This window comes from Saccopteryx leptura, chromosome 6 (genome assembly GCF_036850995.1).
Source record: "Saccopteryx leptura isolate mSacLep1 chromosome 6, mSacLep1_pri_phased_curated, whole genome shotgun sequence".
NCBI lineage: Eukaryota > Metazoa > Chordata > Mammalia > Chiroptera > Emballonuridae > Saccopteryx > Saccopteryx leptura.
This window is the reverse complement of record NC_089508.1, coordinates 78,946,582-78,969,391: the sequence shown is the minus strand read 5'-3', so window position 1 is coordinate 78,969,391 and position 22,810 is coordinate 78,946,582. Positions and strand designations below refer to the sequence as shown.

The 22,810-nt window shown below is 49.9% G+C and overlaps 1 protein-coding gene across 4 annotated transcripts; it reads right to left on the bottom strand.

Annotated features, from left to right (window-relative positions):
- Positions 1 to 1,769: 1,769 nt before the first annotated feature.
- On the bottom strand, positions 1,770 to 21,072 carry RPAP1 (RNA polymerase II associated protein 1). 4 transcript variants are annotated; one of them, XM_066341608.1, is made up of 25 exons: positions 21,002 to 21,072; positions 19,602 to 19,857; positions 19,160 to 19,308; positions 18,058 to 18,147; positions 17,535 to 17,649; positions 16,785 to 17,006; positions 14,727 to 14,945; positions 13,635 to 13,750; positions 13,253 to 13,351; positions 11,948 to 12,049; positions 11,554 to 11,721; positions 11,131 to 11,313; positions 9,154 to 9,288; positions 8,893 to 9,060; positions 8,284 to 8,441; positions 7,720 to 7,878; positions 7,367 to 7,568; positions 6,826 to 6,935; positions 6,390 to 6,585; positions 6,032 to 6,184; positions 5,669 to 5,811; positions 4,283 to 5,039; positions 2,601 to 2,777; positions 2,395 to 2,454; positions 1,770 to 2,304 (listed from the first exon to the last, which is right to left on the bottom strand). In XM_066341608.1, exons 2-25 carry the CDS (start codon positions 19,780 to 19,782, stop codon positions 2,155 to 2,157), a joined length of 4,212 nt encoding a protein of 1,403 aa, XP_066197705.1. In that variant the 5' UTR covers positions 19,783 to 19,857; positions 21,002 to 21,072; the 3' UTR covers positions 1,770 to 2,154. The 4 variants fall into 4 exon arrangements, with proteins under 4 accessions (XP_066197705.1, XP_066197701.1, XP_066197702.1 ...); XM_066341604.1 differs by having other exon boundaries at positions 20,675 to 21,064; XM_066341605.1 differs by having other exon boundaries at positions 20,733 to 21,064.
- Between the last annotated feature and the right edge of the window lie 1,738 nt (positions 21,073 to 22,810).

Here is a 22,810-nt window from a genome sequence, read left to right as displayed (position 1 = left end):
TCAATGTTCCAGGTAGACACTATCCACTGCGCCAGCACAGGTCAGGCAGGCAGTAGTTGCTTAATAAAACTTATTGTAGCCCTGGCCACTTTGTGCAGTGGTAGTGTTGGGCTTGCATGTGGATGTCTCAGGTTCAATTCCTGATCAGGGCACACAGTGACCATTTGCTTTTCCACCCCTCCTCTTCTTGCTTCTATCTCTTCCCTCCTGCAGCCATGGCTCAATTGGAGCGAGTTGGCCCCAGGTGCTGAGGATGGCTCCAAAGTGAGAAGAGCTCAGTTGCTGAGCAACAGAGCAATGCCCCAGATGGGCAGAACATCACTCCCTAGTGGGCTTGCCAGGTGGATCCCCATTGGGGGTGCAGGCAGTAGTGTCTCTGCCTCCTCTCCTCTCACTGAATTAAAAAAACAAAACAAAACAAAACCCCTATCATATAATACTATGTTCAGCAGCTCCACTTATGGGGAGTGGGTTCTTTCTACCTACTGACAAGGCACACCACACTCATTCTGATGTCTTGTAAACACAATGATTATAAGTAATTCCATATAACAAATGACCTTATAACACAGCTTAAGTGTTAGAAGTGCTTATCAAAATAAAGAGATGGGGTCTGGAAGTTTGGCTCAGTGGCAGAGCATCATCAGCCTGGTATGTGCATGTTCCGGGTTCAATTCCTGGTCAGGGCACACAGAAGTGACCATCTGCTTCTCCCTAGTCTTTGCCTACCACCAATAAAGTTCACAATGGAAGGGGTATTTGTAGGACAATGCTAAAGATTGAATGACTATGTCCTCCCACCCCCAAATTTATATGTTGAAATAATATCCTCAATGTGAGGGTATTTGGAGGTGGGACCTTTGGGACATGATTAGTCGTGAGGGGTCCACCCTTGTGGGTGGAATAGGATTAGTGCCCTTATATAAAGACCCCAGAGAGCTCCTTTGTCCCTTCTGACATGAGACCTGCCTATAAACCAGAAAACAGGTTGTCATCAGACACTAAATCTGTCAATACCTTGATTTGGAATTTCCAGCTTCCAGAACTGTGAGAAATATATTTGTTTATAAGCCACACAGTTGTGGTATTAATAGCAGCCCAAACAGATAAGACAAACAGCTACTGCAACAGTAATTTTTGGCCTCTTCATGTCTCAAGGTAACAGTTGATGGAAATGGAGGACCATAAGACAAGCTGTGCCTGACTGGTGGTGGTGCAGTGGATAGAGCACTGAAGTCCCAGGTTCAAAACCTCACTGGTTTGAGTGGGCTCAGCCGGCTTGAGCGCAGGCTCACCAGTTTGAGCGCGGGGTCACCGACTTGAGTGTGAGATCATCATGATCCCATGGTCACTGGCTTGAGCCCAAGGCTTCAGCAAGGGGTCACTGACTCAGGGGGAGACCCGTGGTCAAGACACCTATGAGCGATCAATGAGCAACTAAAAATGCTGCAATTATGAGTTGATGCTTCTCATCTCTCCCTTTCTGTCTCTCTCTCTCTCTCTCTCTCTCAAAAAAAGATGCTGACTTACTTTATTAGGATACCTACACTTTAAGGGGACTGTTGAGAGAGTCCTTCCAGAAGTGCCCACAATCCCAAGAACATTGCCTTGGCCTGGCTCCACTCCAGAACTGGGACCCCACATTTTTGTTGTGTTCACAAGTGGTCTCAGTTTGCACCTTCCACTCATGATTCCTCCCCTGTCTTTCTCACACTTCTCTCCTGGGATAACCCAACCCTTGGTATCAATTCTGAACTAACCCATCTGAAATCAGCCCAAATCAGATTCCCAGGAGAAAAAAAATTGTTTTATTTCAGTGCTCAGCTATAATGTTCATATACACTACCTGGGACAGCAGGAGGAAGGAGAGGTGTACTTAGTTTGTCTTGCTCCCAGAAGGGGGTAAATAGCTAAGACGCCCTTCACTCCCACCACTGATCCTCAGAAACCCCAGATCCTGAGCCCTAGATAGCAGGGTATTATGGTAGGGCTCACCCTGCTCCAAAAATTCAAACAACCAGTTCCCAGGAAGGCCAGCCTTCTGCTCCTTTGTCTCCTGCCTTCCCTTAGGACACAAAACCCTTCTGTCTGGCCAGGCATCTGTCGGTGAACTCCAGGAGAATGTATCCATCTCTTCAACCATAGCAGCTATTACTAGGTCTCTGATACCCCATTTTGGGACATCCCTGCGGTCAGTCCCTGAAGGTACTGTTGACGCAGAGGGGGCAACTGGGGATATAGTTCAAAGCCCTCTGGTAGCGTAGAATTAGGAAGCTTATAGTGGAGGAGGTGCTGCCGGAGACTCTGCAAAAAAAGGAAGGAACTTTATGAAGTGGGTAATGAGATCCCCAAGACCCCCTATTCTCCTACCCTCCAGGATGTGTTTAACCCTACCTCATCTGCCATCAGCCAAGTTTTCTGCAGCATGCTCCTGCGGGCAGCCTTTACCTCGTCCTAGAGGCAGAACAGGGAGAGGTGGCTCTGGGCCATGGGTCGGTACCCATCACTGGCCCTGACTGGCCCTCACCTCCTCTCCAGCTGGCCCAAAGGCAACAGTCACAGGCTCCCTTCCTCCCTCTGGAGATAGGGCTATAACTTACTGAGCTCTTTGGATCCTGGGAGAAGATGAAGCTGTTGATATGAGCTACAGTCACGGCATAGAGCACTGGGCACCAGTGTGGACGGAGCGCACTAGTAACCAGGGCCCGGAAGTAGAGCTGAAGGAGAGCCAGGTTGTCTTCAGGAGGCATCATGTAGCATTCCAGGGACACAGGCAACTGACAGGGGAGACGAAATACACTGAGGGTGAGGGTGGAAATATGTGTCCCCGCACAACAGGGTAGATAGATGGTTGATAATCACATGAATTGAATCATGAGGGCAGAGGTCAGGCCCTAGAAAGACATCCTTCCTCCTCTCTTTTTTTTTTTGTTTTTTGTTTCATCCTTTCTCTATATCACAAGGCTCAAAGGTAAACACTGAAAAGCTGGAAGCAGGGGAACTTGAAAACTGAGAAGCAGTTGTGCATTTCTACTGCCCAACACTACTTGTTTAATCTACTTAAAATTAAAACTTTCAAAATGTTATGTTTAACTGCTCAATTATATTACCAAACCTTTCAAAAGTTCATCTTCTTTGGACCAGTAATTCTCTTTCTAAAAAAGTATTAATTCCATGGAGAAATGATTATGAGAGAAATAGAGATAAAGCTGCCAATGTTTATCATAAAGTTACTTAAAATATAAAAAAATCAGAAACAACTTTAATGCCCATTAATGGGTTCTGATAGAATAAACTGGGGTACACTTACACAATGAACTGTTATATAATAATAAAAAATGTTGATTTCTTAGAATATTTAATAATGTAGAAAATGATTAGTATGTAATCATTAAATGAAGAAAACATTAAGCAGTGATCCCAATTTTATAAAAATATATATGCATATAAAAAGGACTAGAAAAAGATAAATCAAAACCAAAATGGTTACCAGTGGGATTTTAAATTCTCAAAAATATTTTTTGTGTTTTTATCTAAAATACATTTACATTTTATATACATAAGTTTACTAGCAAGTTATAATAAAAATTTTTTAAATATATTAAAAAATAGTAGCTCTTTATAGCTTATAAATATAATTCCATGAGAAAGCAATCAATGAACTAAAGTGCCACAACTACAAGTTGATGCTTCTCATCTCTTCCCTTCCTGTCTGTCCCTCACCTCGCTAAAAATAAATAAATAAAGGCCTTAGCCTGATATTTGAGGTCCTCTAAGACTTTATTATTTACTAGCCTTGTTTCCAACAAGTTGCCAAAATGAAATCTGTTCTATATTCCTTCCTGTACCCAGGCCGTCATATTCCTCTCTGCCTCTGAGCTTCTGCTTATGCTGTTCTACTAGGTATATTCCTGGTCAGTGCCAGGTCAAGTCCCACTTCTTCCACAAAGCCTTCTTCTTATGGGAAGCCAACTGTCCCTTCTCTAAATCCTGATTTAACACCTAAAATCTGAAAAATTTCGAACTCTCTTGGCATTTGGGACATCTCTTATCCAGATCACAGCACATTCTGAGCAAGAAGCTGTGCTTTGACAACACATCTATCTACTACTATATATGCCAGAGAACACGTTAAACCCTTTTCATGGAGTCTTTTAATTTCCTCAGAGCCTGTAAGAGTTAAGATAAAGAACTGGAGGCCCATAAAAGCTCCCCACGGTTCAGGACTGCTCCAGACCCACTGCAGGACGCCACGGCAGGCTCTGCTGGGCTGAGAAAGTACCTGGGTCAGAGGCAGGCCCAGAGCTCGCAAGGCTCCCACATGCTCCCCGAAGAGGCTGAGGCGCAAGGTGACACTGAATCGACGCTGTAGGGGAAGGAGTACCAGAGCCCCAAAGAGGTGGTCCCCAAAAGAGACAGCCTCAAAATGCTCCAGGAAGTTGGAATAGAGGTCAGAGAAAGACGTCAGGCCAGGAAGTGGGCAATCTAGGTTGAGGTTTGGTAGGACTTCAGGCTGGCAGAGCTGGGCCAGGAGAGCTGCCACCAGACGTTGTATTGCGGTCTCCCGGAACAATTCACTGTCCACCAGGAACAAACACATGAGCCGTGCCAGGCGGGCAGCAGGAGACACAGCCCAGAGGGCCTGGGAGCGCCAGCTCTCCAGGACTAGCACCCACTGCAGGGCCCGCATGGCTGTGCCCACAGTGTCAGCGGGAGGAAGCCCTGGGGGGGTGTCTGAGGCCGAGTGGTAGAGGTGAATCAACGGCAGGAACGGCCAGTCGGTGGGCAGCAGAGGCTCCTTAGGCAAAGGCAGCAGCAGAGCTGGGACTCGCTGTAGCTCCCCTCGGTACAGGGCCTGTGAAGCTAGCAGGCTGTCTCGGGCCAGTGAGCAGTGGGTCAGGTAGCAGCTGCGAATGCTGGGGAGGTCCTGGCAGGCCTGAGCCAGCAGAGCTCCTCGCCCACACCCCGGGTCTCTGCTGCTCCCTAAGGACAGCCGGTCAGAGAAGTCAGCTGCCTCTGGACCCCCTGATGCTCTTTCCCTGTAATAGACACCAAAAGCCAAAAATTAGGGTTGGAACCACAGCACCCAGGCCATGCCAGCTTTCCAGGGCTTCCCGGAGGACCAGAGCCAGCTCTCTAGGAGCAGTTTCATGGAACTTCTTTGGACCTCAGTTTCCTCATAGTAAAATAGTGATAATAGTAATACTAGTCTACTCATCGGGGTGACCACTTTGTAAGGTATGTAAATGTCTAATCACTGTTGTACATCTGAAATTAATATAATACTGTATTTCAACTGTAGTGGAAAAATAAACTTTAAAAAACAGTAATACTTATCTCATGGTACAGGTAAATTACTTAAAATACTGTCAAATGCTTAAGGGAATACCAGGCACAGAGTAAGCACTGAGTAACTGTTGGCTATTATATGTGTATAGCTAGTTTATATACCACACAGTCACACCGAAGTCACATACTAATTCTCTAGTGTGTTTGTTTCAAACCTCTTTTTACTAATCAGGAAACAGAAGCTCAGGCAGGTTAAGTGTAATCCATGGAAGAAAGAAAATTAAGCTCAGGTCTCCTGGCTCCAAATTTGGGGCTGCTCTGTCAACAACCAGAGCACCCTCTAAAAGGGCTGAGTTGATGCTACAAATCCTGGACTTACGGGAGAAACTCCAGCCGGAATATACAGCTCAGCAGCAGCTCATGGACAAGGTGCTCGCTCCCCGGCAGCAGCCGGCTCAGCAGGGCCAAGGCCACGCCATGATGGAGGGCAGCACTGGTGGCCAGCGTTGGCTGGTGTGTTGCCTGTGGGCAGAAGGCGGGGATCCGGGGGGTTGGAGGGGACAAAATGGACCGAAGTGAGGATAAGGACACAAGCAAAGAGGATGTGTGCTGGAGGGCATGTCTGGAGGAAGGCAGGAGCTTCACTGCCTGCAAGGAGCAGCGCAGGTGCCAGAGAAGCAGGACGGGCACAATGTGTGGTGGGGGTAGTGGAGAGAGGAATGGAGGGTTGGGGGATACTCACTGCTTTCTGAGCCAGGGCGAGTGCCAGGTACTGCAAGTGGTACTCATGGCGGAGGGCCCACACAGAGAAGGGTGTGAGGAGCGGGGCAGCCATAGGAGCCACACATTGCAGGAAGTAGTTCTGGAGTCCTGGGGCAGCCAATACAGCAGCCAGCTGAGGAAAAGAAAGCGTGTTCAGATCAGAAGGTGACTCTGATGCCTTCTGGGGGCCCCCAGGTGGCTGCTCCCTCCCCAGCAAACTCAGAAAAGTGGGAGTTGGCAGAAGAGGCCTCCTTTTCCAAGCGGCGCCCTCCCCATTTTCTTTCTGATTCCTGCCATCCTGGCCCCGACTGGAGGCTAACCAGGTTCCTAGGGCTCACCTGGCCACACAGCCCCTTGTGGATCCGGGACAGGGTGTTGAAAAGAGAGAGAAGGGCAGTGAGGACCGGGAAGGGTGAAGCTGCACCAGCCAGACTGAGAGGGGGGCAGCCTCCGGCACAGCCAAGTGACACAAGGCTGGGCACAGCTTCCGGGGCTGCAGCACAGGACTGTGGGTTGCAGAGAGGAGAACAGCGCCTGGAGGCAGAATGGGGAAGTTGAGGGGGTTTGTAGCCTGATGTGCACCAGGTTGGAACAGGCAGGGGCATGGCTGCACAGACCAGTGCCCACCTTCCTCAGAGCCCCCAGCTGATGCCTGCTGGGGAGTCAGGTTTCCCTCGGGCTGAGGGCTTTCACCTGGGATGGACCAGGCAGGTAGATACCAGAATCCCACAAGCAGAGAAATTGTCTCCCCCTACAACTACACCCAGTACATACCCAAGGGAATCCCACAGGCTGCCCAGCATGGGCTGGCTCAGCAGGGGCAGCAGCAGCTCCTCTGACAGGTGCTCCATGTCCTGAAGCCAATCCCCTGGGCACAAGTCTGGCTGGAGAACCAAAGGGCTCACTGAGCTGACAGCCCAGGACACCCATTCTCCTAGATCCTGTATACACAGGCCAAGTCCATAATTCCAGGAGCCCCCAAAAAGTCAGTGTTTGGAGGCTTCTGCCTTCTGACCCTTGTGCAGGGAGAGAAGACCCTGAGGTCACTCTGGTACCTGCTGTTTAGAGGTCCAGAGGGAGCATAAAGGCTCCATGGAGGTTGAGCTGCTTCTTGGGGTTCTCTGGTTCCTACCAATATGGCTCTTTGGAAACTCCACTGAGTGTGGAGGTGGAAAGAGGACAAGAAGTAGGAAGGAAAAAGTGGTTACGGAGGCAGGAGTGGAGAGGTGAAGACAGAGAGAGAGAAAGAGGGTGGAGTGTTAAGATGCAGGCAGGGTACCCAGGGCAGGGTGGAAGGTAGGCAAGCGACACTCACCTGCTGGCTCCAGGCCTCATAGTAAGCATCTAGGAAGAGCAAGCAGGCAGTGGGCACCGGGCCCAGAGCATTCCACATCTCAGGTCTGGGAAGCAACTTCAAGGTCTGTCTTAGACACTGCTTCACAAGAAACTGAAGCCCAGACACCTGTGTCCAAGTGATCGAGGAAGGGGTGGCCGACAGACTGACCTCAGTGGAGTCACTAAAGGGATGCCGAAAGGGGCCACAGTGAGGATGTGGCTGCCTCAATTCCCCTCTAAGCTCTAGCCACCCCTTCCCTGAGGAGGAGCTCTCCTGCTTGTCCAGAGCTCCTGGTGGGAGGTCCCCGCTGGCAGCTCAGGGATATAACTTACCTGCTGGGTTCTGGGGCAGTGCTGCTGGCTGCCAAGGTCAGCTGGGTGAGGACAGTGAGCAATGAGGCTATCCGCTGCATGGACAGGGGCTGAAGGGGGAAGGTGCTGAGCTCCTTCGGCATGGCTTGTAGGGCCCGAATCAGAGCTGGGTACAGCTCTCTGGGGAGAACAATGACCGCCTTTCAGTGTAGAAGAGACAGATGTAAGATACAGGGCAAGGCCTTCCCCAGGGCTCTGCAGTCTAGTTAAGGGAGACCAGAGGCAGAGGCCCCGGGGCTGGGTACTGTAGTAGGCTTCAGAGACAAGGAAGGTTAAGAGCTGAAGGGAAGGAAGTAGCCCTTCAAGGCTTCCCCCCAACAGGGAATCTGAATCTGATTTATATCAACGCTGCTGTGCACAACAGCACTGAATTTGTTCCACTCTCCCCTGACCGGTCATTACTCCCAGAATTCCCTCTTCCTCATTCCAGCCTCGCTCCAAGTTTCAAACCTGAGCAAGGCTGAGTCATCAGGTTGGGCAAGAGTGCAGAACTGGAGGGGTCTCCCAGGGAGCCTACCCCTTCACCTGTAAAGGTCACAGCCTTGGCCGTAGGAGGCTGCTACAGCCCACAGACGGAAGGCCTCAGTGTTCAGCATCTCGGCTTCCTCTGGGGGCAAGGCCAGTTCCTGGGGAGCCTCAACTATAAAGCGGCACAGGCAGCTCCGGAGATCAAAGCTTCTCAACTGAGGGTGAACAGAGTCTGGGGTCAGGGTCAGCTGGGAGTCCCAAGTAGCCTCAGGTTCTTTCACTATGGAGATCAGCTCAACTCAGCCCTGTTCCGGGCCTCTCTGGCGCCATAGGGTCCTAGTTCTGGGACAGGGTGAAACTACCTCATCTGCCTCTCTCTCCCCACTATTCTTCTTACTAAGCACTTCCTGGGCACCTTTTCTAGGGCTACTTGGCTATGGGTGATGTGTGCCCATCTGTATGTGGCTCTTCCGGTCTGGGATCCCTCCCTTCACATAATAAGAGCAGAGTAGGCCTACAGGATAACAAGGCGTCAGGTGACTAGGTTCCTGACCAGTGGTTTTGTTTCGTTTCATCAGAGATGAAAATGGTCCAGGGGCCATGCTTAGCTCCTAGGCCAGCACCGTCTCAAGAACCCTCACCTCCACCCCCACGAGTCCTGCTCACCAGCCGGGCAGCGATATTTCTACCAGCTGAGGCCAGGACACGAAGCAGTTTCATAGCAGCAGCACAGGGTACTTTGTGTAGACTGGGGGTAGGCCCCACAATGGGGGACCAGCTGGTGGGCAGGAACTCTCGAACGATGGTCTCTATTAGCCGAGGGCACTCTAAGACCTGTGGGGGGCAGGAGAAAAGGGAAGTAGGGAGGCTGAAGGCCAAGATCAGGCCCAGCGAGGCTTTTTGCCCATTCCGTTTCCTCTTTCTCACCCTTGTGGCTGACTCCAGGGAATGCCGGGCCAGGCGGATGAGCACAGCCAGGATGTCAAGGACCACAGGAGGTCCTGGGCAGGCCACCTCTAGCACGTAGCGCAGCCGAGGAAGCAGGTTGGTGGCTAGAAGCCCCTGGGGATTAGAGAAGATAAACCCACTGCCAAATGCAGCTGGGCCCTGGGCTTGGTGACCTCCCCCCATATATATATATATATATATATATATATATTTTTTTTTTTAGTTTATTATTTCATGCATTTAATATTTGTTTTCTTTTTTCTCTCTCTTTTTTTTTTTTTCATTTTTCTGAAGCTGGAAACGGAGAGACAGTCAGACAGACTCCTGCATGCGCCCGACCGGGATCCACCCGGCACGCCCACCAGGGGGCGACGCTCTGCCCACCAGGGGCGATGCTCTGCCCATCCTGGGCGTTGCCATGTTGCGACCAGAGCCACTCTAGCGCCTGAGGCAGAGGCCACAGAGCCATCCCCAGTGCCCGGGCCATCTTTGCTCCAATCGAGCCTCGGCTGCGGGAGGGGAAGAGAGAGACAGAGAGGAAAGCGCGGCGGAGGGGTGGAGAAGCAAATGGGCGCTTCTCCTGTGTGCCCTGGCCGGGAATCGAACCCGGGTCCTCCGCACGCTAGGCCGACACTCTACCGCTGAGCCAACCGGCCAGGGCTCTTTTTTCTCTTTTTAAAACTTTTTTTTTTTTTTTTTGTATTTTTCTGAAGTTGGAAACGGGGAGGTAGTCAGACAGACTCCCACATGCGCCCGACCGGGATCCACCCGGCATGTCCACCAGGGGGTGATGCTCTGCCCATCTGGGGCGTTGCTCTGTTGCGACCAGAGCCATTCTATCACCTGAAGCAGAGGCCGTGGAGCCGCCCTCAGCACCCGGGGCCATCTTTGCTCCAATGGAGCCTTGGCTGCGGGAGGGGAAGAGAGAGACAGAGAGGAAGGAGAGGGAGAGGGGTGGAGAAGCGATGGGCGCTTCTCCTGTGTGCCCTGGCCGGGAATCGAACCCGGGACTCCTGCATGCCAGGCCGACGCTCTACTACTGAGCCAACCGGCCAGGGCCTCCCTCCCATATTTTTTAAACTGAGAGCTTTTAGAGAGACAGGGAGGAAGAGGGGAAGGAAGGAAGTATTTATTTCTTTTTCTAGTTAGTTGGCTGCTTTCCGTATGTTTCCTGACTGGGGACCGAACCCTCAACCTTGGTGTTTTGAGATGATGCTCTAACTGACTAAGCTGTTATAGCAAACATAAAATCAAATTAATATAAAATGTAAAAAGGAAACTAAGAGTGATTTAGGTGTAACCAGTTTACATCCTTTTGCGATAACTCCATGTTTTAACTGCATACCAATACCATGTGTGAAGTAATGTGATTAACTAAATCTTATGTAAAAGCCCACTATGTAAGGGCCAACCACCAGGAGTATCGGGTTTACTCCCTTTTCTGATCACTCCATCTATCAACCTTATCAAGCCCACTTGTGACTTATGCTTGAAGTGTGATAATGTTACTCTATGATGTGACAAGTGGCCAAACCAGATATAAGTAGCTGGGTGAAGATCAAGTCAGTTGCCTGAGACTCCAACGCAGACTCCAGATCGCCCACCATGACCATTTGGCAACTGCTGCGAACCTCGTTGCCTCTCCAAGCAAGTTCGTTCAGGGCCCCACCAAAGCAAGGACCTAGACTTAACCGGCCACTCGTCTTAACCGAGGGTGAATTAAAGTCTATGTTATCTAGCTTGCTAAGAGAGTCTTTGCCTATTCAACTGACTCCTAATTACTTTCATTTTACATTGTGAACTACCTAACAAACCCAGCTATAACTTAATTATAGTGTAACCAACTAAATAGTTTATCACGACACTAACCGTCCAGGACCTTGATGACCTCTCTTGCCTAACATGTACAGGTCCTCGGTGTCAGGACAGAGGCAGCTGTCCCAGCATCTTTTTTACCTTGATGACATCATGTCGGGCCAGTTCAGATGGAGGCCAGTTTCCTTCCTCAGGGCTCTTCCTTTTTGCCTTTTCTCCTGAGGGCTCTTCATCTTCATCCTCGTCCTCCTTATCCTCCTGGCTGGGCATCAGAGGGAACACCATAGCTCCATGGTACCAGGAGAACGTGTTGTCAAGGAGCTCCTGTCCAAAGAAAGAGAATGAGGAAGGGAGAAGCAGTCGAGCCAGGAAACAGGTCCAGGAGTAGAGAGTGGAACCATCCACAAAGAAGAGAAAGGCAACGCCTTAGGGCCTCGAGGAGAAAAGGGTGATGTTGCCGGCCCACTCACTGCTCTGCCTGGCAAAGCCTTCACAATGCGGGCATGCCCAGCAGGAGGACTAGGGCCCTGATACCTCAAAGCCCCATTCCTATCCCTGTTGTACCTCATCTCCAGGAGCCACCAGCAGAGCCCGAAGAGCCCGAACAGCAGCTGCGATGACCCCATCCACTCTATCATCCAGGGAGAAGCGCAGCAGGAAAAGGAAACCAGCATCCAGAAGGAGGTGCAAGATACTGCCCACCAGCTGGTCCCCAAACTCACCAGCGCGGGCCTGAGAGGTAGGAGGACAAAACCTTACAGGAGGGAGTTATAGAGTCTTTGTCCTAAACCCTACACTTGCCCACCCATGACCTTGGCTTTGTCCCATTCCCAGTCTGACCCACAGACAGCGGGTGTATGGATCAGTGAGCCAGAGTGAAAAGGGCAGGAGGTGGGAAAGTCTAAGGCTGAGAGGTGAGGTGTGGGGATGGGCAGGACCAAGACGGCAGCCCACTTACCCTGCTGATGACCTGGGCCAACACATGCAGTGCCAGTGCTCTCTGCTGGGACACCTGGCTGCGTGTCAGGTGGAACAGCTCCTGTAGGGAGTACCCTGCTCTCTGGGGCAGGAACAAGAAGTCAGACAGAGCCAAGATACAGGGAAGCACCCCCCCAACAAAAACAAGGCAACCCCTATATGCCAGTCACTGAGTTAGGAGTCAAAGAGAAGTGGTATATCTCTTGCTGCTGCTCTCCACAGATCCTCAAACTGGTAAAGAAGAGATCTGCATACAAGTAACCATGATCTAAGGGAGACTGAGGAAGCAGATAGTAATCAGTGTTTAATTTGCACCCAGAGGGGGGTACTGGAAAAGTGATGTGGTCTTAAGCTTTGATAGTCTGGCCTGGAGCACGGGGTAAAGGAATTCCCTGGAGCAGGCTTTAGGAGCTGAGCCCTAGAGGTCGGTATGCACAGGATCTATGTGGGGAAAAGGCAGGAGAAATGGTAAGGGAGGCAGGGACAAACTGTGGAAGGATTGCCTGTGGGGCCAAGGAGCCAAGACTTGACTCTTTGACCAGAAGGGTGCCAGGAAACTTTCTGAGGCAAGGCATGACTCAGGCTGGGCCAGACGGAATCAGTGTGGCAGCCCCAGAAGGGATGGGATGGAAGGGCATGGCAGAGAGAGTGAAGACTTGGTGATTGAGCAGACAAGAGGGAGCAAGTCTCTGATCTAGGAAGGAGGCATCAAGGGGAAGTAAGAGAACTGGCAAGTTCTGGCCACTGACTAGAAAGTGAGGGAACAAGAAGAAAGGTTTTTGTTTTCTTCTTTTCCAAATGAGAGAGATACAGAGACAGACTCTGGCATGCGCCCCCACTGGGATCCACCCAGCAACCCCTGTCTGGGGCCGATGCTCTCTCCATCTGGAGCCATGCTCACAGCAAAGCTATTTTTAGCACCTGAGGTGGAGGCTCCACAGAGCCATCCTCAGCGTGCCCAGACTTGATGTGCTTGAACCAATAGAGCCATGGCTGTGGGAGAGGAAAAGAGAGAGAGAGAAGGAGGAAGGGTGGAAAAGCAGATGGGCACTTCTCCTGTGTGCTCTGACTGGTATTCAAACCCGGGACATCCACATGCCGGGCCGACGCTCTACCACTGAGCCAGGCAAGGCCAGGAGGAGAAAGGTTTTGAGCTAGGAAACTGAATGGATAACAAGGCCATGATCTGGAATTGGACACATAGGAGGTCCAAAGCATCTGATCGAGCACCTTTTGCACATGGTTGTTAAAAGCTGCCCAGTCCTCCCTGGGCCCCATGCCTCACCTCTGCCTCCTCTCCATGGTGGTGCAGTCCCAGATGGGTGGGTAGGTCCACATTGGGAGCCAGTAGTTCTCCCTGAAGACTGAATCGGGCCTGCATCCTCTAATGGGAAGAAGAAAGAGGACTCTGGGCTGGAGGCGGCAACAACTTCCCTACATCTACTCCTCACCTTTAATTCCAGGCCTCTTAGGACTTAGGTCCTGACTCTACTTCTGATTAGAAAACAGGTTCCTCTGGCCTATGGTGCCAGGAGGGTGAGCACAGAAAAGAGATGGTTCTCAAGCTCAGGAGAAGAAAAGGGCCCGAGTTCTAGGTGCAAGAGCCGTAGCCCCACTCTCACCCTGCTCCAGGGTAGGCCCCTTGAAGGCCAGCTGGCCCTCCTCACCTCCTGTGTCTGCTGCCGCCGCAAAGGGGGTAGGTCCTGGGTCCACTGGAGCTTATCTAGCTCAACAGTGTCCATGTGCAGCCATTCCTTGTGGGGGGCCACAGGCAGTGCCAGAGCTGAGGAGATGGAAGGAGAGTAGTAGTCCCTAAGGGTCTCAGCTCACTGATCTACTGGGGTCCCAGCCATCACCCAGAAGCTGCTACATCCATCCACCTCTGCCCCAAAGGCCTAGCCGCCTCTGCCTTCAGCTATGGCTAAATGGCATGGCCCAGGAGCTGGCACTCCTGGGAACTGGGCGAGTGTCTCAGATATGGCAGAACACACCCAGTCCCTGGGCTCTAGCCCCTACCTGACCCCAAGGATTTGTTAAGAAGGGAAAGAGGAAAAGGAGGAGGTAAGGAAGAGAGAGGGAACAGAGAAGGCAAGGAGGACCACAAATATCAGGGGAGACAGTTCTCCACTGCCTAGTACCAACCTCCCAAAGGAGGAGAGGAGTGGGACAATGCAGAGGGGCAGCTACACTGCTTCAGGGAGGCAAGATACAGAAACACCCCCCACAGCACCCTCTTCCTTTCTCACCCCAACCCCACCCAACCTGCTCAGCTGATCCAGGGGCAGGAGGTTCCTGGCTCTCATAATTCAATTTCTTTTTTGTTAATCACTAATAAAATAATCAAGTTCCTGGGAAATGAGTGCTCCCACTGGCCTCTCCGCTTCAGGCCTGGCATGTTCAGAAGACCTGCGTCACTCTCCTCCCCTCACCCTGACCCTGCCACCTTCCCCCAACACAGAGAGCAGAGGCAGCTATGCAAAGGCAGGGAGAAGCTGGTCGGCTGGGCTGCGGGAGGGAGCCTTTCAGCCACCACACTCTGCTGCCTCTGACCAGGGAAGGGGAGAAGGAGAAGGAACAGGACAAGAAAACAGGAAGCAAGTGCAGGAAGAATACACACATCAACAAATGAAGACTGATTTCAAGGCAATAATGAGGATTCATGTCAGAAATCAAGGACAGAAAATATTCTCTTTTCTCATATGCCAGAAGGAATACTTTTCTCTACATTTATTCCCAAAAAGATGTCCCCCCCTTCAAACCTGGGGCTCCTGGCTCCAGCTCCGCTTCCTGCCTGGGATCGCTGGCAGAAGGTGGCATGACGGGCTCCTCTTCCTGCCTGGGCTCGCTGGCAGGAGGTGGCATGCCGGACTCCTCTCCAGTGTCCCCAACAGAGGGTGCTCCTGACCTCTGCTCCTCTCTGGCCTTTTTCTCTGCTTGCTCATGGCTGCGAGATTTTAAGAAAGCAACCAAGCTGGGATCTAAAAAAGAGGGGGCGGGGAGAGTGGGTAAGAGCAGAGCCTCCCTAACCTCCTCTAGACTGGAAACCTAAGGTAAATACTGCCTGCCTATCGGTGCCAAAACTGAGAACAAGCCATTTCCCAGCCCTAGCCTGAGCCCCCTGAGCTCTTGTGGGGCCTCAGTGACCCATACGTGTTGCTGGGACCTGCCTGCCCACCCTTGTCTCCACTCCTCACAGTCCCCTGGCCCAGGTTTATACCCATCCTTGTGCTTTGCTCCAGGTCATAGGCCCAAAGTAAGTGGCTATGGAATAAATGAGTGAATGTTGACTAGGGTGAGAGAAGGAACAACTTCTCTTACTTTTAGCTAATTTATTTATTTATGCACCATATTCACTAAAAAGCTAACATGCATTAGCTCTGCATAGGTGCTAAATAAGCGGTTTGGAACAAAACTGACTTGGTGCACAGAAACTGGGAGGTATAGTATAGTAGAGCATCACATAGCAGAGTATACTGCAGCCACACTGGAGAACAGCTACAACACTGCCTATTACACTAGGGTAGTATAGCACACACAGCAGAGTGGTTAAGAGAAGGGCCTGTTGCCTGACCTGTGGTGGCGCAGTGGATAAAGTGTCAACCTGGAAATGCTGAGGTCGCCGGTTTGAAACCCTGGGCTTGCCTGGTCAAGGCACATATGGAAGTTGATGCTTCCAGCTCCTCCCCACCTTCTCTCTCTCTCTCTCCCTCTCTGTCTCTCTCTCTCTCCCCTTATCTCTCCTCTCTAAAATGAATAAATAAAATAAAAAAATTAAAAAAGAGAAGGGCCTGTGAGACCACATGGACCTTGGTTTACATCTCATCCTTGTTCCTTATTAGCTGTGTGACCTGGGGGAGAATTTAAAATTCTGAGCGTCAGTGTGACCTGTGGTGGCGCAGTGGATAAAGCATCAACCTGGAATGCTGAGGTCGCTGGTTCAAAACCCCAGGCTTGCCTGATCAAGGCACATATGGGAGTTGATGCTTCCTGCTCCTTCCCCCTTCTCTCTCTCTCCCTTTTCTATATCAGTTTTTTTGTTGTTGTTGTCTTTTAATTTATTCATTTTAGAGAGGAGAGGGAGAGACAGAGGAGAGACAGAAGGGGGGGAGGAGCTGGAAGCATCAACTCCCATATGTGCCTTGACCAGGCAAGCCCAGGGTTTCGAACCGGCGACCTCAGCATTTCCAGGTCGATGCTTTATCCACTGCGCCACCACAGGTCAGGCTCTCTCCCTTTTCTAAAAGAAATAAAAATAAAGTCTTTTTAAAAAAAAAAAGAAAAATTTTGAGCTGCAGTTTTTTTTATATATAAGTAAGGTTAGTACCACCTACCTCACCTGAACAGTTTGAGGACAGAATGATATACCATATTTCCCCATGTATAAGATGCACCCCCCCAAAAAAAAACTGGGGGTCTAAAAACTGGGTATGTCTTATACAGTGGTTGTAGATTTTTTAACTTGCATTTCCCACTTTTTCGCACTTATTTTTGCACTCATTGATGAAGTCAGTGATTTGTCATCAGACACAGATGAGGACAAGCTAACAGATGGGAGTTTTTACAGTGATGAGGAGTTAGTTGTATGAATTTTATGAGGAATAAAATTTGAGTTCAATAACTTTATGTAATACTTTTTTTTTCCAAATTTCGAGCCCTAAGATTAAGGTGCATCTTATCCATGGGAGTGTCTTATACATGGGGAAATATGGTAATGCATTAAAGAACTCAGCACAGTGCCTGGCAATCACAGTACACTTCCCTCGATAAGTGGAAGTCCTTCCCAGCCCAGTCTCAGCAGGAAGGCCAGGAACCCGTACCCAGCTGAGCCAGCAACCTCTGCTGTTCCTGCAGGATCTCCTCAGTAGTCATGGCTTGCAGTCTTGCTGTATTCTCTTCATGGATGCTTTGGGTTTCCTGCTCAGCCTCCTGGTCCCTGAGCCCCTTCCCTGTGACCAGATGGGGTCCCTGGAAGTTCTGGTTGCCCCTTGGAGGCTGGTGATCCTGCTCCCCAGGTGTGAGTGACTCACAGGTCACAGCGCCTGGAAGAATTGTACGATCAGTTTTATTGCCTCATACCAAATGGGGTTTTGGTCCTCTTCTCCAGTCCCATTAGCCCTTGAGACAGATGGGAGGCCCCAAAGCTTTCCCAGGCACAGAGTGGAGACCCCCACCTCCAACTCCCACTCATTTTTCCCATTGAACTTGTATGAGTAGGTTTCTCTTAGAAACATCCTTTATGACCATGCTGTTGTCTGCCTCCAGGGCATGCACCCGGCAATTCTGCTAATAATTTGCATCATTAAAGGAATCTTGGCTCCTATCTTTATTTTACAGTCTCTGCCAGACACTTCTATCCTCTTCCTTGGCCTGCCCTTTCCCTGCATCTAAGACCCAGATGTGGACTCAAGCCGCCCATACCCAATATTTAAGTGAGGATATGGGTCAGCTTTCCCCTTGATGGTTCAAATGTAATTCATATTTGAGGCAAGGAACATGTATATCCAAAGATGACTCTACGACTATGCATCACAAATAAGCCAAGCCCATGCTTTTCAACTCCTGCTCACCCTCTGGTGGGTCCAGGGTAGATACAACTCCTGGTAGGAACCTGGCTTCAGACACTCTCCTTGCTGCAATTTCCTGGGCAAATATGCTTCTCTTACCAGATGTTGCAGGCTTCCTCTATGGGGCAAAAAGAAAACCCAGGTGACTGATATTTATTACTCCATTCTCTTCTCACCTCTTTATACCAAGGTCACTGGAATAAAAGGGAATTGCTTAATCTCCAAGGTTCACAACCCTAGTCCTCAGAAAAAGCAGGGCACTAAAGGAGCTCAGTTCTTGAAGCCTGACAGACAAATCATTTATCTTTTGGAGGGGGTCTCAGTTTCCTCATCTGAAAAAATGGGGATGTTACCTACCTTACATGATTATTATGAGGATTAAATAAAGCGATGCAAATAAAGTGCTTAGTATGGTGCTGCTTTAACAACGGAATTGCTTAACACTAAGATTATTTACTCGTGGAAGAGGCACTACTAGGCTCATTTGCCTGTACCCTGAGCACCATCTAAGTTTACCCCTGCCTACCTGTCTCTCCTGTGAACGATGGAATACAGGGGGAAATGCAACACCACTGGGCACGGGCAGATTCACAGCCACTGAACTTGTATCTCGTTCCTGTAGCAACAGAGGATAAAGGAATGATGACATAGAGGTTTCCCCAAGCTGGAGCCTATCCCAGTAGCCCCAGTTCTGTATAACTAGAACCTCATTAGGAAGTGATAAACCCACTTGCCTTTTAGGGCACAGTGATTTTAAACCAGCCCTGACCACAGAGGAATAAAGTCCCAATTTTTTTTTCTTCTTGTCCAAGTGAGAGGAAGGGATAGAGAAACAGACTCCCACATGTGCCCAAACCAGGATCCACCCCGCAACCTCTATCTGGGCCCAATGCTCCATTTGGGCCATGCTTACAACTGAGCTATTTTTATTGCCTGAGGTGGAGGCTCCATAGACTCTTCCTCAGTGCCCTGAGCCAATGTGCTCAAATCAATGGAGCCGTGGCTGTGGGAAAGGAAGAGAGAGAGAAGAGGGAAGGGAAAAGGGAGGGATGGAGAAGCAGATGGTCACTTCTCCTGTGTGCCCTGACCGGGAATCAAACCCGACATCCACAGGCCAGGCCAATGCTCTACCACAGAGCCAACCAGCCAGGGCCAAAGTCCCACTTTTCTTTCTTTCTTTCTTTCTTTTTTTTTTTTACAGAGACAGAGAGAGTCAGAGAAAGGGATAGACAGGGACAGACAGACAGGAAGGGAGAGATATGAGAAGCATCAATTATCAGTTTTTCGTTGCGACACCTTAGTCGTTCATTGATGGCTTTCTCATATGTGCCTTGACCGCGGGCCTTCAGCAGACCAAGTAACCCCTTGCTGGAGCCGGCGACCTTGGGCCCAAGCTGGTGAGCTTTGCTCAAACCAGATGAGCCTGCGCTCAAGCTGGCAACCTTGGGGTCTCGAACCTGGGTCCTCCGCATCCTAGTCCGATGCTCTATCCACTGCACCACCGCCTGGCCAGGCAAAGTTCCACTTTTCTAAATCACTCTTTACTCATAAGGCTTACCACCTCCACCCAATATCCTTGCTGCCCTAGAATGCCTTGTCCCACCCCACTCAGCCAGGTTGAGACGTACAATAATCTTAGTCAAGACAGCAGTGATGTGCTGATCATTCCTGTTCAGCCTCTCTTCAGGGTCCTCATGGTCAACCAGGGGATGGCCAGTGCTGAGTTTGGCTCTTTTGGGGGAAGCAGGAACCAAAGCTGGGGGCAAATCTGGGAGAGCTGAGGAATAAAAACAACCCAGATGTGAGGATACTCATACCTTCCCAGGAAGAATCTGAGGGCTAGGGGAAAGCCAAAGCAAGCTGCTGAGGGACTCTGGCTCAAGCTGTGTCACCTTGGGCAAGATCTTTAACCATTCTGAGCCTTAGTTTCTTCCTACATAAAATGGGGTTGCAGCAACAGAAGCTAGCTAGTGTATGAAATAATGGGTAGAATCTAGCCACATCAGGAAGAGAAAGGAGTCTCTCAGGCTCTACCCTCTCCATCTCAGTCTCACACCCACAGGTACTCACTGTCCAGCATCACCACATCCCGATGATCCTGCAGAGGAGGCTGGTCCAAGCTAGCACTGGCACCTCTCCTACTTCCTTTCTTCACCAATTGTACTGCTGGGGCTGCACCAGCTGCAAGAAACTGACTCTGGAAACGCAGCAAGTCCACCTCGGACTCCCCTGGCTTTGGTCTTGACAGCATCTTGGTGCTTCAGCTGCCTCCCCAGTGCACTCTTTCCAGCACTGCTTTGGTGTGAGGACTCTGTCTCATTCACCCCTAAAAGCAATAAAACTGGGGGCTCTTTAACTGATCCCTGGTTCTGTTTATTATGCATCAAAGAAGATACTTTTTCCTTAGGTTCATGTTAACTCGTTCCCCCTCATTCATGCCTTATTGCCATTCCCTTCCTATTTTGCCCTCCCTGATGTCATCAGCCAACAATATTTACTGCCAACTTAAGTTGTTTACAACCTGTGGATGATAATGTTAGGAAAGGCAGCTCCATTTTGCCCCTCTTAACTCCCATCTTCATTAGGACTTTGCAACTCACAATGACCACAGTCTAACCCAAGAGAAACAGACATGGTTGAAAGACTTAAAGGCTGTAAACACTTTTCTGGTGTTCCTGGAACCCACTAGGCAGACTGACCCACCTGAACTCCAAGGACCAGAGTTTTACCAGTTCCCTAGCAACACACAAGTCAGCAAGAACTTTCAAACCCTAAAAAGCCCTGACTCCCTCTTATAGGGACTGCCGCCTTTTTCAGCCTCAGCTCATCTGCACCCAGATGCCTTAATAAAGTCCAATGTTTTATCTCCCTTGGCCTCCTGCGATTCCTCTCCACGAACCTAACAGATAGTCTTAGTAACAACCCTAGGGGAAATAAAGAAAATGCCACCAGGAGCCAGGCAGATAAATGTGTCATATCAGGGCGTGGTGATTCTGTATCAAGCTGGAGAGAACACACCTGGCCTAAAAGTATTGAATAAGTAAAACACCTTGGGCTGTAGATCGATGTATAAAAATCACATGTATTTTTATATACTAGCAAAGACCGATCAGAAAATGAAATTAAGAAACAATCCCACTTACAATAGCATCAAAAAGAATAAAATACTGAAGAATAGATTTCACCAAAGAAGTAGAAGACCTGTAGACTGCCGGACCCCTCCACACCCCGCAGGGCTCTGCGGTCGCGCGTATTCTTGGACCACCCGAGTCAGCAAAGAGGAATCACCGAGTCTCAGGTTGTGCTGCAGGCGGACAGAGGGCCGTGCCGGGATCTCTGCACCCAAGTGGCCGCGACTGCTCCCATGCAGTCCAAACACTCCGGCAGCCTCTGACAACGGAACTGAATATACCACAACACAAGGCTCCGCCTTCATCCCCTGAAAGCCGTCTCTCCAGCCCCCCACCTACTCGCTCTTAGACTGCCTGGGCGCCGCCATCTTGCCCCGCAGGGACCTTGCTTCCGCCGCCGCCAGATTTGAGATTCAGCCTCGCAGCAGGCTCCGCCTCTCCGGGCCTAGCTCCGCCCATTTTGGTGTTTACCGGCTTGGCCTTTGGGACCAGCGAGCGCGTAGGTACTCCGTTTGCCGGGTACCCAGCACACGCGTTCTTTGCTGACAGAACACATCCTTAGGATGTACATCAGACACAGGCCCTTCTCCACATACAACACCGCGACAAACGCAAAGGGTTCCTCACCATCGCAGATGACCACATCCTACAAACCTACATTCTAGTATCCAAGCTGCAGGAATGGCGGTGGTGAAAAGAGAGAAGGCAGCCTCATTGCCGTCAAGGCGATCCCCTTCGCGAGCATTCTGCCTTAGTTCGTTTCAGTGCCCTTTAATGGAAATCCTTTTTTTTTTTTAGACACAGAAAAGTTCTCAGTTTTATTAATCCTCTCATGAGAAATCTGCGTAATCACCACAGTCGCTGAAGAATCTTTACTCCTTCTGTTGTCCAATCTCCAGCTCATTTTTTTTTTACCAGTACCGACGTTGGCCTTTGCAGTCCCCTATTTTCTCTTCCACCATATCCTCAAGGTCTTTCTTTCCTTATTATTATTTTTTAACTGATTGATTGATTTTTAGAGAGAGAGGAAGGGGGAGAAAGAGAGAGAAACATCAGCCTGCTGCTCCACCCACTTATATATTTACTGGTTGATCCTTGCATGTGCCCCTACCAGGGATAGAGCAGCAACCTTGGTGCATCTGAACCTCACTCCAACCAAAGGCATTACCCCGCTAGGGCCCTTTCTCTTCTTTTAAGGCCTAGTTGGAATCAACTCTAAAACCTTGGCTAACCTGGCTACTCACTGAACTTTCCAGGGAACCTTCCATCTGAACCACCTGTGTGGCATGTTGGGAACGCACTACTGACTATCAGCATCACTAGTTACCTTTTCATAAGCATATGTCTTGTGTCTTTGAATAAACTGTGTGTTCCTTGAGGGCAGTAGGCCTTCACATTTTCATCCATAATACTTAGCACCAGCATATTGCCATGCACATAGGACCTTAGGAAATCATTGCTTGGTTGAAGGTTGTCTTAGGATTGCCAATTATTAGTCTAGTGGTTCTCAAATTTTAGCAGGCACCAATCATATGGATTGCTGGGGTGGGGGTGGGGGAAGAAAAGAAGAACAGATTGCTGGGCCTCATCTTCAGAGTTTCTGATTCAGTACGTCTGGAATTGGACCCAAGATTTTGCATTTCCAACAAGTTTCCAGGTATTCTATAGAACCCTTCTTTACTTCTGATCTTAACCACAGCAGTAAATTTCAGCTACTAGGATTTAGCCAACCCTTGGAATCCAAAATAGTACTGGACCTGGGAAATGAGGTGAGGAAAACTGGAGCCTAAAATGCAAGAATAATGATAGTAAAAAATCTTTGTTTGCAGCTACTAATGATATAATCACTCCAGGCAATGATCATCAATGACTGATAAAAACTATTAAGTGAGGCCCTGGCTGGTTGGCTCAGTGGTAGAGCGTTGGCCTGGCATGCAGGAGTCCCGGGGTTTGATTCCCGGCCAGGGCACACAGGAGAAGCGCCCATCTGCTTCTCCACCCCTCCCCCTCTCCTTCCTCTCTGTCTCTCTCTTCCCCTCCCACAGCCAAGGCTCCATTGGAGTAAAGTTAGCCCGGGCGCTGAGGATGGCTCTGTAGCCTCTGCCTCAGGCACTAGAATGGCTCTGGTTGCAACAGAGTAATGGTCCC

Excerpts from the sequence above, each read along its gene's own strand:
- RPAP1 (XM_066341608.1), bottom strand. The coding sequence starts at position 19,782 with ATGCTGTCAAGACCAAAGCCAGGGGAGTCCGAGGTGGACTTGCTGCGT. Across the intron at positions 13,352-13,634 it reads GGCGGCAGCAGACACAGGAG|AGGATGCAGGCCCGATTCAG; the intron begins GTGAGGAGGGCC and ends TCTTCCCATTAG. Across the intron at positions 5,040-5,668 it reads TTCCGGCTGGAGTTTCTCCC|GGAAAGAGCATCAGGGGGTC; the intron begins GTAAGTCCAGGA and ends TGTCTATTACAG.